The sequence below is a fragment of the Pipra filicauda genome, unplaced genomic scaffold, assembly GCF_003945595.2.
Source record: "Pipra filicauda isolate LSUMZ 115617 unplaced genomic scaffold, ASM394559v2 scaffold226_size1812527_pilon, whole genome shotgun sequence".
In the NCBI taxonomy this organism is placed as follows: Eukaryota; Metazoa; Chordata; class Aves; order Passeriformes; family Pipridae; genus Pipra; species Pipra filicauda.
Genome location: NW_024104339.1, coordinates 1479707 through 1492118, shown reverse-complemented (window position 1 = coordinate 1492118; position 12412 = coordinate 1479707). Strand labels below are relative to the sequence as shown.

Genomic DNA, 12412 nt, shown 5'->3' with positions numbered 1-12412 from the left:
TCCAGCACAGACTCGCTACGCCCACTTAAGGCTCCTTTCAGCTCCCGACATGCCTCCGGGTTGCCTAGCAATCCTAACAATATTTTATGAGGCCTTATTCCAGAGGCACATTTTGCTAATGCTGAATTTTAGATAGAAGCTCCAGGAGAAGCAGGGAGGAAGCCTGAGATAGCATCACTCCAATTTATTACAGCCAGGATACGGGCGGGGGGGTAAAATAAAACACCAAATTATCATGCCAGGCATTTAGCAGTAAGGTCTGGCACTGTAGCCTGTGAGTCAGTGCTGCCAGGGGTGGTCTCCGTGCCATGGGCTGGCTGCAGTAGCACAAATGTGTATCTGTGACTGCTGAGGCTCCAAACAGGCACATCCCAAAGGGAGTGGATGCTGGTGGCCAGCATGCCTGCTGGAGGCTTCTGAGCAAACGTCTCATGGAAAGACATGATGAGGGAAAACAACTTCTGGGTGAATGAGACAGAGAGGATTCAGTACAACCAGCTGTTGCCTTCCTAATCTTGGGTGCCTCCAGGGGAAGCCTGCCTCCATCACCCAGGATTGTGCCCCAGGGTGAGTGATGCTGGGAATTCAGTGGGCTGGAGAGACCAGGGGCTCCAGGACGGCTTGGAGAGCCTGGAGGGAGCTAAGACTCACTGTCCCCTCACTGCCTGGGCTGGTTGCACAACTCCACTCTGGTGAGGCCCTTGGTATATGCACAGCTCCCCAAAATCAGTGGGTTTGGGTCTCTGGGTGCCCAGGCCCTGCAGCAGCAGATGGAAAATAAAGGTACCAAAATACATAAATCTGTTTCAAATCACATTCCCTTGGTTTCTCCCTTTCCAGCCCCAAGCAAATGTATAACCCAGGCATAAAGAGCCCTTGGGGTTAGGATCAATGTTAGAGTCAATGTTTCTGAAGGCTACAGAGTTCCTATTTTTAACTTTTAGTTTGGCGAATGCAAACTTTGTTCAAAACCCAAACTTTCTATGAGTGGCTTTTAATGGTTGGAGGTTTTAAATCCTACCTTTAAAAAGAAAAACAACACCCTTAGTTTCATCAAAAATTGCTCCATCATAGTGATCTCTTGCTAACATAAACTGACTTCGATTCGACCATTAAACTCTCACATGATTATTATTTTGTTGATGAGAAATTACTTTTGGTAAAATTCAGCAACTATTTCGTTTCTGTAAAACATGTATTGAAAAAAAGACATCTTTTCATGCCTTTCTATTTCTCTCTCTCCCTGTTTTTTGGGGGGGTGTTAATTTTTTTCAATTTCAAGGTGCACAGGTGTTTTTTATAAGTAAGTAAACATGTCCTCTCCTGCCTGTAAAGCAAATTCATTAGCATGAGGGAACTGATAAGTGAAAACTGCTCCAAACTGAAGTGAGACACATCTCATTGATTTTTTTTCCACTGGCCAAGCTGAAGGACAAGTAAATTGGATTTTTTAAATCCTTTCACTTTTAATACTGTATGGTATTATTAGTAATGGGAGTAAGTAAAACTGTTTATAGCAGATGTTTTTCTAAAGGTGACAGTGTGCCCTGAAAGTGATGCATGATGGTTGTAAATCCAGGGTTTTCCAGCACTTACAGCAAATGTCCTTATTGCCCTAACATACCTACCTAACACAACCAACCAGAAAGGGGAGCACAGAATGGGAAAAGGAGAGAGTTTCACAGTTAATCCAGGATTTCACTGGGAACCAGCGTTACTGCTGGGAATATAATCAAAGGTTGGCTTTGCTCAGTGCTTTAGAGGTGTCTGCAGAACAGCAGGATATTAGTAGGAGAGTCCCTCCCACAGCATCTGCTCCCTACTGAGAGGCTCCAGCGATCCCAAAAGATGCTCAGGTCCCACTGAAAGCAATTACGGTTTACAAGTGCCTTTGCTAGTCCCTACTTCAAGGATAATCTGTCGGCAACCAAAGCCAAGAATAGATCACAGCAACTTCAGATTTCCTCTACCAGGCAGCGGCTGAAGTCCAGGGCTGCTCCCACACGGATCCCTGGACGCCTTGGTTGGGTCTGTGTTGGGGCACTGTGCCCTTCACCACAATTTCCTTTCTTTCCTGGCATGGCTTGGCCCAGTGGTAGTTTTTTCCCATTTGAAAGGGAAGGTTTTGGTATCTGGCAGGCTGATAGGTGATAGCTGATTAAAAGAGAAAAGGAGGCTTTTCATTTCTGGAGGGGGAATCTGTTGAAGGAGCACATGCAGCTGGGATAATGTGGAATCCAGGCTGCTGGGTCATGACATAGAGGTGACATAGGAACAGCCCATTTACACACATAATATGCTGGTTATGGAACCGATTTCAGATTGCCCTGACCTTCCCTGTGTGGTTTGTGCCTGTGAAAATATAGGAAGGAAGTTGGGATCAGGTGTGACCGCTGTGGTTTCGGCAGCACGTTACACCGGCTGTACGTCATGACAGACAAACCATCACAGGTGTCAGTCATGACAGAAAACATGCACATCCTGTGTGTTTTGTTTAAATGTTTTGTAACAATGCAGGGCAAATTCTGCAGCTTTACTGACTCCTCTTGCTTCTCAGTCAGGTTGTAAAGCAAGATATTTAAGATCAGCTGCTTCCAACCCTCCAGACAATGCATGGAGCTTGTTTCCAGCAGTGACAGGCACTATATGCTGCAGTTGCTCATAAAAGTCCAAAACCATTTTCCTTTTGGGCTGAAATGCTTCATGTTTGGTATCAGATTTTGTACTTATTGGTTCAGTTGCTTTTAGCTGTGGAAAAGTATGCGGGTTTTTTTCCTCTGTTCGTGTCGATGGAAAGTGAGAAAATGAGATCATTGAAAAAGAACTAAAGCAAATAATTCAGATCTGGCTTGTATTATGCATTTCAACAAGGTCTAAGTTTCAAGCCAAAATGAAAGTTAAGTTAGCTAAGTGGTTTTAAAGCTCAAAGCACACAGGCCAGGGTAAATTTTATGAACTATTTTAACTGCAACCCATGAAATAGTATTGCTTTGTAAAATTATCTTGACAACAAATGGTCTTGTTCAAGGCTTTTCAAAATGGGCTATCATACATCAGACAGACACTGGCTTGGATTCTAGAAAGGCGACAGCATTTCTGCATGGGAAATGAGCAGATCACATAATATCTTAGGGAATGGCAGAATCTGGGCATCAGATGTCCCTAGGTCCTTACTGTATTTCAGAGAACTTGCTGTGAAAATATATTCTTGATAAGTGTGATTCGAAAAAAATCCCTGTGAAGCCTAAATAAACTGTGATAGAAACATTTCCAGCATGCTGGAGTTTACAGTAAACAGGATCACAGCTGATTTAAAAATGAAAAAAAAAAAAAAAAAGAAAATCATTACTATAGAAAGCACAATCTTTCCAGGCTGTGCTGCTCTTGGGAGGGAGCTAACAGACACAGCATCTCATTTAGCCCCATCTCACCAGGCACCAAGGCTGCTGCTCAGCACTCAGCATGAAGCACAGCACCTTGCAGGAGGCAGCTCTGGCCGAGCAAGGTTTGAGCAATGCCCCCTTGCACTTGGTCTCACCATCTGCCTGCCTTTTTCTGTCTCTGATCCTGCTCCCTTCAGCTTAGCAACCTATTGGCATTTGGGAAAAAAATGGTGGGTTTGTATCCTTCGTGAGCTTTCAGGACTGTGAGTGCTCTCACCGCATTTCTGACTCACTGGTGTTGTTTCCTTCAACCTTCTGCTGATTAGAAGCTGTGCAGGGAGTAGGAAGGATTCCTCTATCAGTGGATCACCTCCTCCACAGGCCAACCCTTTTTTATCAGCCCATGTGGATTAAAACCTGGCTCAGAGTCACTGTGAAAGATTTGTAAAGCTGTTCTGACTGAGGAGAGGTATTTATGGGTGTCACAGATGGGATTAAGGTGCTGCTATGCTCTCCAAACCCTCAGTGGCAGGTGACAGCCTTGATGCCACTGCAAGCCTTGCAGGTGTCCCCCCAGTCAGAGATCCACGCCATGGACACAGTGTTGGAAGGCAGGCACATTTACATGGGTTGTCCCAGATCAGGCATGGGGGTCATCACTGAGAGACATAAGGATCGAGGTTAAAAGCACAGATCCTGCAACAGAATTGAGAAAACTGGCAGAAATCCCTGGGGAGGCTGTTAGACATCACACAAGTGTGTGTGTGCGTGTCAGACAGATACTATCACGCGCCTGAATATATTTCAAAACAATGCATTTTATTCAACTTCTTGCAGCTGCTTGGTGAAGAAGAAAATCCTACCAGACACGTTTAAGTGCAAACTCCTTTTTGCTCCTGTGTCACATCACAGTGATTTCCCTGAGACACAAAGCAGGATTAAAACCCACCCAGCTGGAGAGAGAAGTGAGGCTGCTCCAGAGCGCAGGTGTGCTGGGGAAAGTAGCTCCACAGATACAGGGCATATTGCTCATCACTTACATTGCTTCAAATCAGTTTGGACAAAAACCACAACAGCATTTAAAAACCTACTCAATGGCTGAGGGAAGGGAAAAGAGTTGCAGGGACCTGGGCAGGAATTTGAGGAAACACTGCCCTCTTCTTTTGTATTTTGTTGAAGTATTTGTGTGATGGAGGTCCTGAAGTCTCTGCTTGCTTGCTAATGATGCACACTTTGCATCAGCAGAAGCCCTACTACCATTAACCCCATCAGATTGGCACCGTGCTCAAGAGAAATGCTGGACTGGGCAAGCACGGGGACAGCAGAGTCTGTTTCCCTTAGAGTAATTGCTTTCCTTCACTCTTCTCCTCCTCTTTCCTGGGTCAGGGCTGTGCACATTAGGCTGGCTTTCACCGTGAGCATCAAGGTGTTGTGTAGCCACTGGGTAAGTACATCAGGAGGCTCACGCCCAGCGTGCAGCTCTCATTGTTCCTTTCTGTGGAAGCTGCTTTCCAATTACACTTCAGTCTGGGGGGAGAACAGATTTCCTGTAGTTTTGAAGCCGGGCAGATTCTTTGCTGAACTGGGACTTGATAAATGTGTATTCAGTCTCACGCACCAGAACACTGAGCAACACCAATATGAAATGCTATAGAAATGCAGCATTTCACTGAGAGAAACTCAGTGTTTTTAAGCAGATGCCATCCAGCAGATAAATGCAGAAATGTACCCTTTTATCACTGTTTTTGCAAGATTTGTGTTTGCCCAATTCGATGGTATCTGGGTGACCATAACAACCAGTTACATTCATTTGCCCACACCTGATAGCACAAAACAGATTCCTGCCGTGTGTCGCTGTATTGGGACAGTCAGCAATGACACACAGCCAAACAAATCTTTGACAAAGGACAGTTGGGTTTCTCACTGCTCTCTGAGTAACGCCGACTCTATCCCAGCTATTTTCTGCTCTCGCAGCTTCTTTGTTTGAATGTTTAATTCTTCCTTCCTCTGTTGCACACAGCGGTGGAGCAGGGCAGCAGCTCAAAACGGCTCAAGGTGTCTCTGCAAAGTGCCAGGAGGGATAATTTCTGCATGAGCACAGGCAGTCGTGCTTGCACAGGGTGTTGACCTCACATCGCACTTGTGGCTGAGCATGGTTCTGGTTGGAGTGGGCCCACAGCTGGCCAGTTTGCATGGCCAAGGACGGCCAAGGTGCCATTCCCACATCCACATCTCGGGTGGCACAAGAATTATGCTCAGCTCCCCACAGCTCATGAAACCTGGCTAGCAGCTCCTGGCCATTTGGGTACTAAATCTGCCTACTAAAAGTAGGCAACTTGTAGAGTCAGGAAGTTTGGCCACACCTGCCGATGCATCCTTCTAAAACCCTGCTGAGGAAAAGGAACCACTAGAAAGTCAATCCAGCCATGCGGGATGAGATAAACTTAATTCAAACAATTTTGAGTGCGTTTACATCAGGCATTTACACGGGGGCAGTCGGCTTGGCTTTAAGCAGGATTAGCTGACTGGAGGAGCACAAAGCGTTTCCGAGGCTGAAGGGCCCTTGGTTTGATGCTGTTGCAGGCGGATTAGAGCCAAGCGAGCGTTGGAGGCTGCCGAGCACAACGCTCTGTTCCTCACGGCACAAGAAGCTTAGGGAAAGGACGCCACAGGCAGATGAGCTGGTGAGACACGATGCTAAGCACAACCCATCAGGCAGCTCAGAGGAATCCTGTTTCTGTACACCACTTGATCACATTTTGCATGAAGCTGCGATTTATCTCGGCAGCGGTGCTGGCTTAAGCAGCAAATTCCACTCAGAAGAAATTCGCAGGTTGAAAGGAAAAGAGTTGTTAGAAAAATCTCACCGACTGCTGCTGCAGGAGTGTCCCGGTGGCTGCAGAGTGACCATGACATGTGTGGATGTGCCCATTGACATCACCAGCTTCTCAGCCCTGGATGAGTGAGGCTGCACCAGCTCTGCCCCAGGCACACAAGCAGGGTGAGGATCTTTGCAGCCAGCCTCACGTGTCAGCCCTGGGGTTATTCCCCGGCTGGAGCTGCAGAAATCTGTAGCCTGTATCCAGTGTGGGAGCAGTAACAGGACCCAGCCCTGGCAGTGACACATCTCTTGGCCCCACATCAGACGAGCCACGTGGGTCCACGGGGCTTCCTGTAACTCCTGAGTTTGGAACCACCACCCTGCTCCTGCCCTGAGCCAGCCAGCCCACAACATGTTTTCCCATGCAGCTATAGAAACATTTTACTAACAGCATCTGGTAATGGCCTCGCCCTATTTCTGATCCTTTCAGTGCCCTCCTGGTCAAATGACACAATCTGGGGTTTTAGAAAATCTTTAGACATGAACTAAAATCTCTCTGGTGCTGCTTTCTCTTTTTTATTTTTTTGACAGGTCAAAGGCTGCTCTGATATGAGGTCTCACCTTTCCTGCTCCCACTCACCTGCCTACCACCTTGGGTCCATTTTTAAGCACGGTTACCAGCACACTCATCCTGATGTGAAGGGTCTAAAAGCTTGAGCTAGTTCTCCCATCAGGCAGCGTGTGGTTTTGGCTCTCACTGACACCATGGCCACGTTTCTGCTTTCTAGCCGAGCAATTTGGGGCCGGAGAGGAGCTCAGGCAGACAGGTGCGGGCAGTGCAGGTCCCCACTGGGGCCCAGGTTATGCCACTGCTACGTGCTGGGACCCCACTTAATTGCTCCTCACCACTCAGAGCAGTATTTCAGCTCTAATGTAATTCCAGGCCTCCAGCATGGCCACTTCTTGTGACCGCCTCCCTCCTCCCCATGCCCCCTCTGGGGATCCCTTTCCTCCCTCTCCTGCAACCTTTTGCTGTGCCAGGCTCGGCTGGGTCTCACTGCAGAGCTGACACTGCAGTGGAGGAAGTGAGATTGGTGTTTTGTTAGACAGGGCTTTTCTTTCTTCCTCTCATTTGGTACTGAACTGCAGAAGCAAAGAGCACTCGCACTGAAGACGGTGTCTCGGGTGAAATGTCTAATGCAGTCCCAACTGCTCAGCAGTCATTAAACATCTCAGGGAAGGTGTTCCAGGAACACTGATGTTAACCTTGTGGTCCTGGACTGATTCCAGCTCGTTTAATTACAGTTTTCATCGCTGAAATTTGCTCTGCACTTTTGACCAGTTATGGGATTTTTTTCCCTGTCTCCTCGAAGCTGTTGAGCAGCCTTGCTATGAGCTGCCCCATTCCCCACACGACCTGAAGAAACATGCAATTACTGCTGCTCCCTCCCCCAAGATTGTCAAAGCTGTTGTATTATCTGGTTACTTAACAATTGAGGATTCTGCACAGTATCACTGGCTCACCTATACAGAAACATTTTACCTGTTTAACCAGGATAGATGGATATATATGCATAGCACAGACTATATATGAGCCAAACACATGCTGTTGTTGTGGAGAATATGACCTTTGCCGTTAATATAAATATAGATTAAAGTATCATATATAATCATATAAAGATATAAAAAGTAATCCAAAGTGATAATGTAATGCAAGCTAAACAACCTACACAGTCCCTCGTAATGAAAAATGGTATGAGTATAAAGCTATATGAGTATAAAAACACTATATGAGTATATACATTCATATATGTGTGTGTGTGTATATATATATATAAACTCTATAAAAATGAATTAAGCTGTTTTAAACCTCACACCTTTGTGTATGTGGGATGAATCTCCCCCTTCGGCAAGCCTTGGCAAACAGTTTGGGGGTAATAAAGCTGTATTGCGATGGAATCCCCATCTCACAGCATCGTGGGATTTGGTAGGGCGTGATGACAACCTTGGAAGTGTCCAAGGCCAGGTTGGACAGGGTTTGGAGCAACCTGGGATAGTGGAAGATGTCCCTGCCCAGGGGTGGAACTGTATGGGCTTTAAGGTCCCTTACAACCCAAAATTCTGTGATTCTGTGGTGTGGCAGCAAAAAGCCACCGAGCCCAGAATCCCGCCATGGGGCGGACGCTCCCCTGCCCCGCAGAAAGCCCCAGGAGCACATCGGTTTGGGGCGGGGGGTGTTCCCCAGGTGACCCAGCGCTCTGACCCGGCACACGGAGCGGTTTAACCGCCGGGCTCCGGCCCCTCAGGCGGGGCCGCTCCCTCACGCCGGGGCTGCGCTGCCCGCCCTGCCCCGCAGGCGGCGCCGCGCGGCCGCCGTTGCCGCCCCCGCCCCGCGCCCCGGACCGCGGCGGGGCGGCCGCGCCCGGCGGAGCGGCCGGGGGGAGGCGGCGGCCGGCGCGGCTCCCGCCCCGCCCCGCGTCCTCGCCATCCCCGCCCCGCCGGCCCCGCCCCGGAGGCCGGCACGCTGGCTCGCTCGCTGCCGGGGAACATGGCCGAAGTCGGGGAGGACAGCAGTGGGGCGCGGGCTCTGCTGGCGCTGCGCTCGGCGCCCTGCAGCCCCGCCGCCGCGCCCCCTCCCGGGCCGCCGCCCCCGGCCGCGCCGCCCGCCGCCTGCGCCGGGCCGGTGCTGGCGCGGCTGCAGGGCCGCGAGTTCGAGTTCCTCATGCGGCAGCCGGCCGTCACCATAGGCCGCAACTCCTCGCAAGGGTCGGTGGACGTCAACATGGGGCACTCCAGCTTCATCTCGCGGCGGCACCTGCAGCTCAGCTTCCAGGAGCCGCACTTCTACCTGCGCTGCCTCGGCAAGAACGGCGTCTTCGTGGACGGCGCCTTCCAGCGCCGCGGCGGCCCGGCCCTGCAGCTCCCGCCGCAGTGAGTGCCGGGGGCCGGGGGCGGCGGGGTCGGGCCCGCTCCGGGGGGCAGGGACGGCCCGAGGGGCCGGACGGGGACCTTCCGCCCCGGGGAGGGGACGCGGGGCTGGGCGGAGAGGAGGCTCCCAGGAAGGATGTGAGGGGTCCCTCGCCCCCACCGAGGGGCTGCGAGGTGCCCCTGCGCAGGGGATGGGGTCTGTCTGGGCCTAAGGTGACGGTGAGGGGCCCCCGCTGATGAAGGAGACGGTAAAGGATCCCCCTTGCCCACCAAGGGCCTGCGGGTCTGCCTCTGAAGAAGTTGGAGGGCTTCAGGTGATGTTGAGGGGCCCCAGGTGATAAGGAGGTGGTGAGAGATCCCCTTGCTCACCTCAGGGTCCCCTCGCTTGAGGTTGGTCACAGTGGGTGAGGGACACACAGCTGATGGAGGGCCTGAGGTGGCAGTGAGGGATGTCTGCCTGGAGACAGCCAGGGGATCCACCTCAACTTTAGCAGGGGATGTCCTTACCTTCGCTGCCATCTATGCCTGAGAAAGGGGATGATGTTCATTGGGACTGGGGCTGCTCCCTCTGAGGGAGCCACGTCTGGGCAAAAAGTGTGAGCCCCTCGCTGCATGCTGTCGCCCAAGGTCATCATCCTTCATGCCCACCTGCCGACAGACTCATGTTCAACTGGTGGACCTTAAGAGGTTTCAGAAAGACAAATCAGTGAAGAAGGACTCTTGTCAGTCAGCTAGAACGTGCTACGCCCAGGGCTTGTCTTCCCTGGAAAAGATCTAGTGGAAAAAGTTGGAAACCACTTTGCCAGAGTGCTTATTTAAGGGTTGGCAAGTTGGGTGTTCTTCCTGGTGTTTCTCTGAGGCAACAGAAAAATGAAGGAGTCAGGCCAGGCCAGGGGTGATGCTGCTCCCCAGGACACGTGGACAGCAGGTGCCCAAGGTGTATTTCCGTCCTTTAGGAAGGGGAGAGGGCTACAGAAGGGTTTCTGTCTAGCAGGGAGGTGGTTGTCTGTGCTCTGTTAAACTCTCTTGCAGAAAGAAGAACGGGGTTGACATTAATCTATTTCTTCCTCTGAAAACATTGTTTATGTTTGCTGAGCACTGTCCAGCGACTGCAGTGCTTCGCCCCGGGGCAGCAGCGTGGTGCTGGTGGGTGATGTAATTCCTGCCTGCATCTCTTCAGGTTGTACCAGGCAGGCTGTGTCTGATGCCATCTCTGAGTGAAAATGCCCTGTAAGGTCAGGAGATTGGGGTTTTGTTGTTTGTGTAAAACATCTGTTTTCGCCTGTCACGTTTTGGCTTTGGTACTGTTTACCTCCAGCACCAGGGTCCTGGAGTTACCCCTTGCTCACCAGCCTGTAGCTCAAGGGAGGGTTTTTTAATTACTCATTTCCTCTGCAGGCTGCTTCATTTTGTACTTAGTAATTTAGTTATAACTCCCTAGCTGCTCACTCTCTGAGGCGTTTTGGTTTGTAATGTGTTTCATTTTCTAAAAGAGATGTCCTTTAGTGTCTCTTTAATTAATCTGTCTGTGTAAAACAAGACCACCCGAAGCCCAGGGCATTTCTGTTGTCATTCCCTCTGGCTCTGGGTTTATCTGTGCAAGCTCTCTCCTCCCTGCCATTCTGTTTCTTCACTTGGTTAATCATAAGCATTGTGATAGAAAACCCTCTCAAGCAGCAACTTGGTTGCATATTTCTCTCCACTTTGCTCGTGACTTCTGGAGTGGGAATGGTAGTTTTCCTTCTTCATTGCTTTAAAGGGAGGAGTTTAATGTTCAGTTATGAACTCTGCACAATAAGACATTCTCTTAGCTTGACCGCTGTTTGAGCTACATAAATAAACTTGATGCTCCTCCCTTTCTGACTTCCAGAGTAGGAAAATGTTTTGCATCAATCTAAAGGAATTTGCCCCCTTGCTTCTAACAGGTAAACAACTCCTTACTGGTCAGTCAAGGGTTTGTAACCCAGATCAGGAAAAAGAAAATCCTGTTGAAGCTTGGTATACACAGTCTTGATTGAGGCTTTAAACTGTCTACTGTTATCTTGTTATCTCCACTCTTGAAAAATCAGACAATTCCCTCCCAAACGCCCTGCTACACACACACAGACACACACACAAATCTCCCCTCCCCAGTAAACATAAAGTGCTGGCTGGTGCCATTTCTTTTCTGTGAAGAATCCTGTGTGCTTACTGCCAGCTCATGTTGTCAAAAGGAGGACAAAGTGAGGACAGGTTGTAGTACACAGCCTTTGCAGAAGAAACTGTGAATTGTCCTGTATGTTATGGTAACACTCCTGCCCTGTTTCATACAGCCCCACCTTCTCTGGGTACCAGCAGAATGTACAGTTTATGTTAAATTTCAGGAATTAATGGTCATTCCATTAATGTAGAGGGAGGTCCTTGTGATGATGTGGGGAGCTCTTGCTGTAATATTTTAAGAACCAGTGGTTTGGATAGTTGCCCCCCTTTCTTCCCCCCACCTGCAAAGGACGGCAGAAATGTGCAAAGTCCCGTTTCTTTTGGACCACTGCAGTCACTGCTGCTGTTATATTACATGCAAAGGAAATGCTTGTGCATCATGAGATCATGAATGGAAGCAGAGGGTTCCAGGAAAAAGTGCCTTTCAGCTGTAATTCATAGTATTTGTTAAAAAATAGATTCTGAGCTCATAAATTCTGTTTCTGAGGTTTCTTCTCGCTTCACTATTTCTGTATAAAACTTCTCTTTGTGAAGTTTTCTAAGTTTAGAAGTAGTTATTCCTGAACTGTGCAGAGGATGTTGTCAGGAGGGGTGGGGAAGGGAGGAAAGAGGAAGAGTTTGAGACCTCTCTTGAAGACTGTACGTACCTCCTGTCTCAACAGACCTGTTCAAAATCAAGGGCCTTCAAAAAGCTTCGTGTCACTTCCTCCATCAGCATCGTGTGTACATTTAATCTGCTGTAACCAGGATTTTACTGCTGGGCAGGAGTATCATATTCCACAGCTGTGTTGTTATGGGAGGTTGTATTTCACAGATGTGGTGACATAACTGTAAAGCATAATTAAACAATAATGACCAACAAAGAGGGCTTCTCCTAGAGGTTAATGACAGTCAGGAGCAAAGTGGGTGGAAGAGTGGAGGGCCCACGGTACAGCTGAAGACCCTTAATCAGTTTAATTAATAAGTGCCACACTATGGCAGGCATTGCAAATCTAAATCAAGATGAAATTATGGAAGTACTTACATCAAAACTAAGTGCTTCAAATCAAATTAAGGATTGCTAGAAACTCTTCTTTTATCT

General features: G+C 49.0%; 1 protein-coding gene across 1 annotated transcript in view; it reads left to right on the top strand.

Moving 5' to 3' along the window:
• The first annotated feature begins 8647 nt into the window (after window positions 1-8647).
• FOXK1 (forkhead box K1) overlaps window positions 8648-12412 on the top strand; it is a 53756-nt gene continuing 49991 nt past the window's right edge. The window contains exon 1 of the mRNA XM_027713207.2: window positions 8648-9135. Within this exon, the coding sequence (XP_027569008.1) occupies window positions 8753-9135 (383 nt within the window). The 5' untranslated portion in view covers window positions 8648-8752. The remainder of the gene's footprint in view (window positions 9136-12412) is intronic.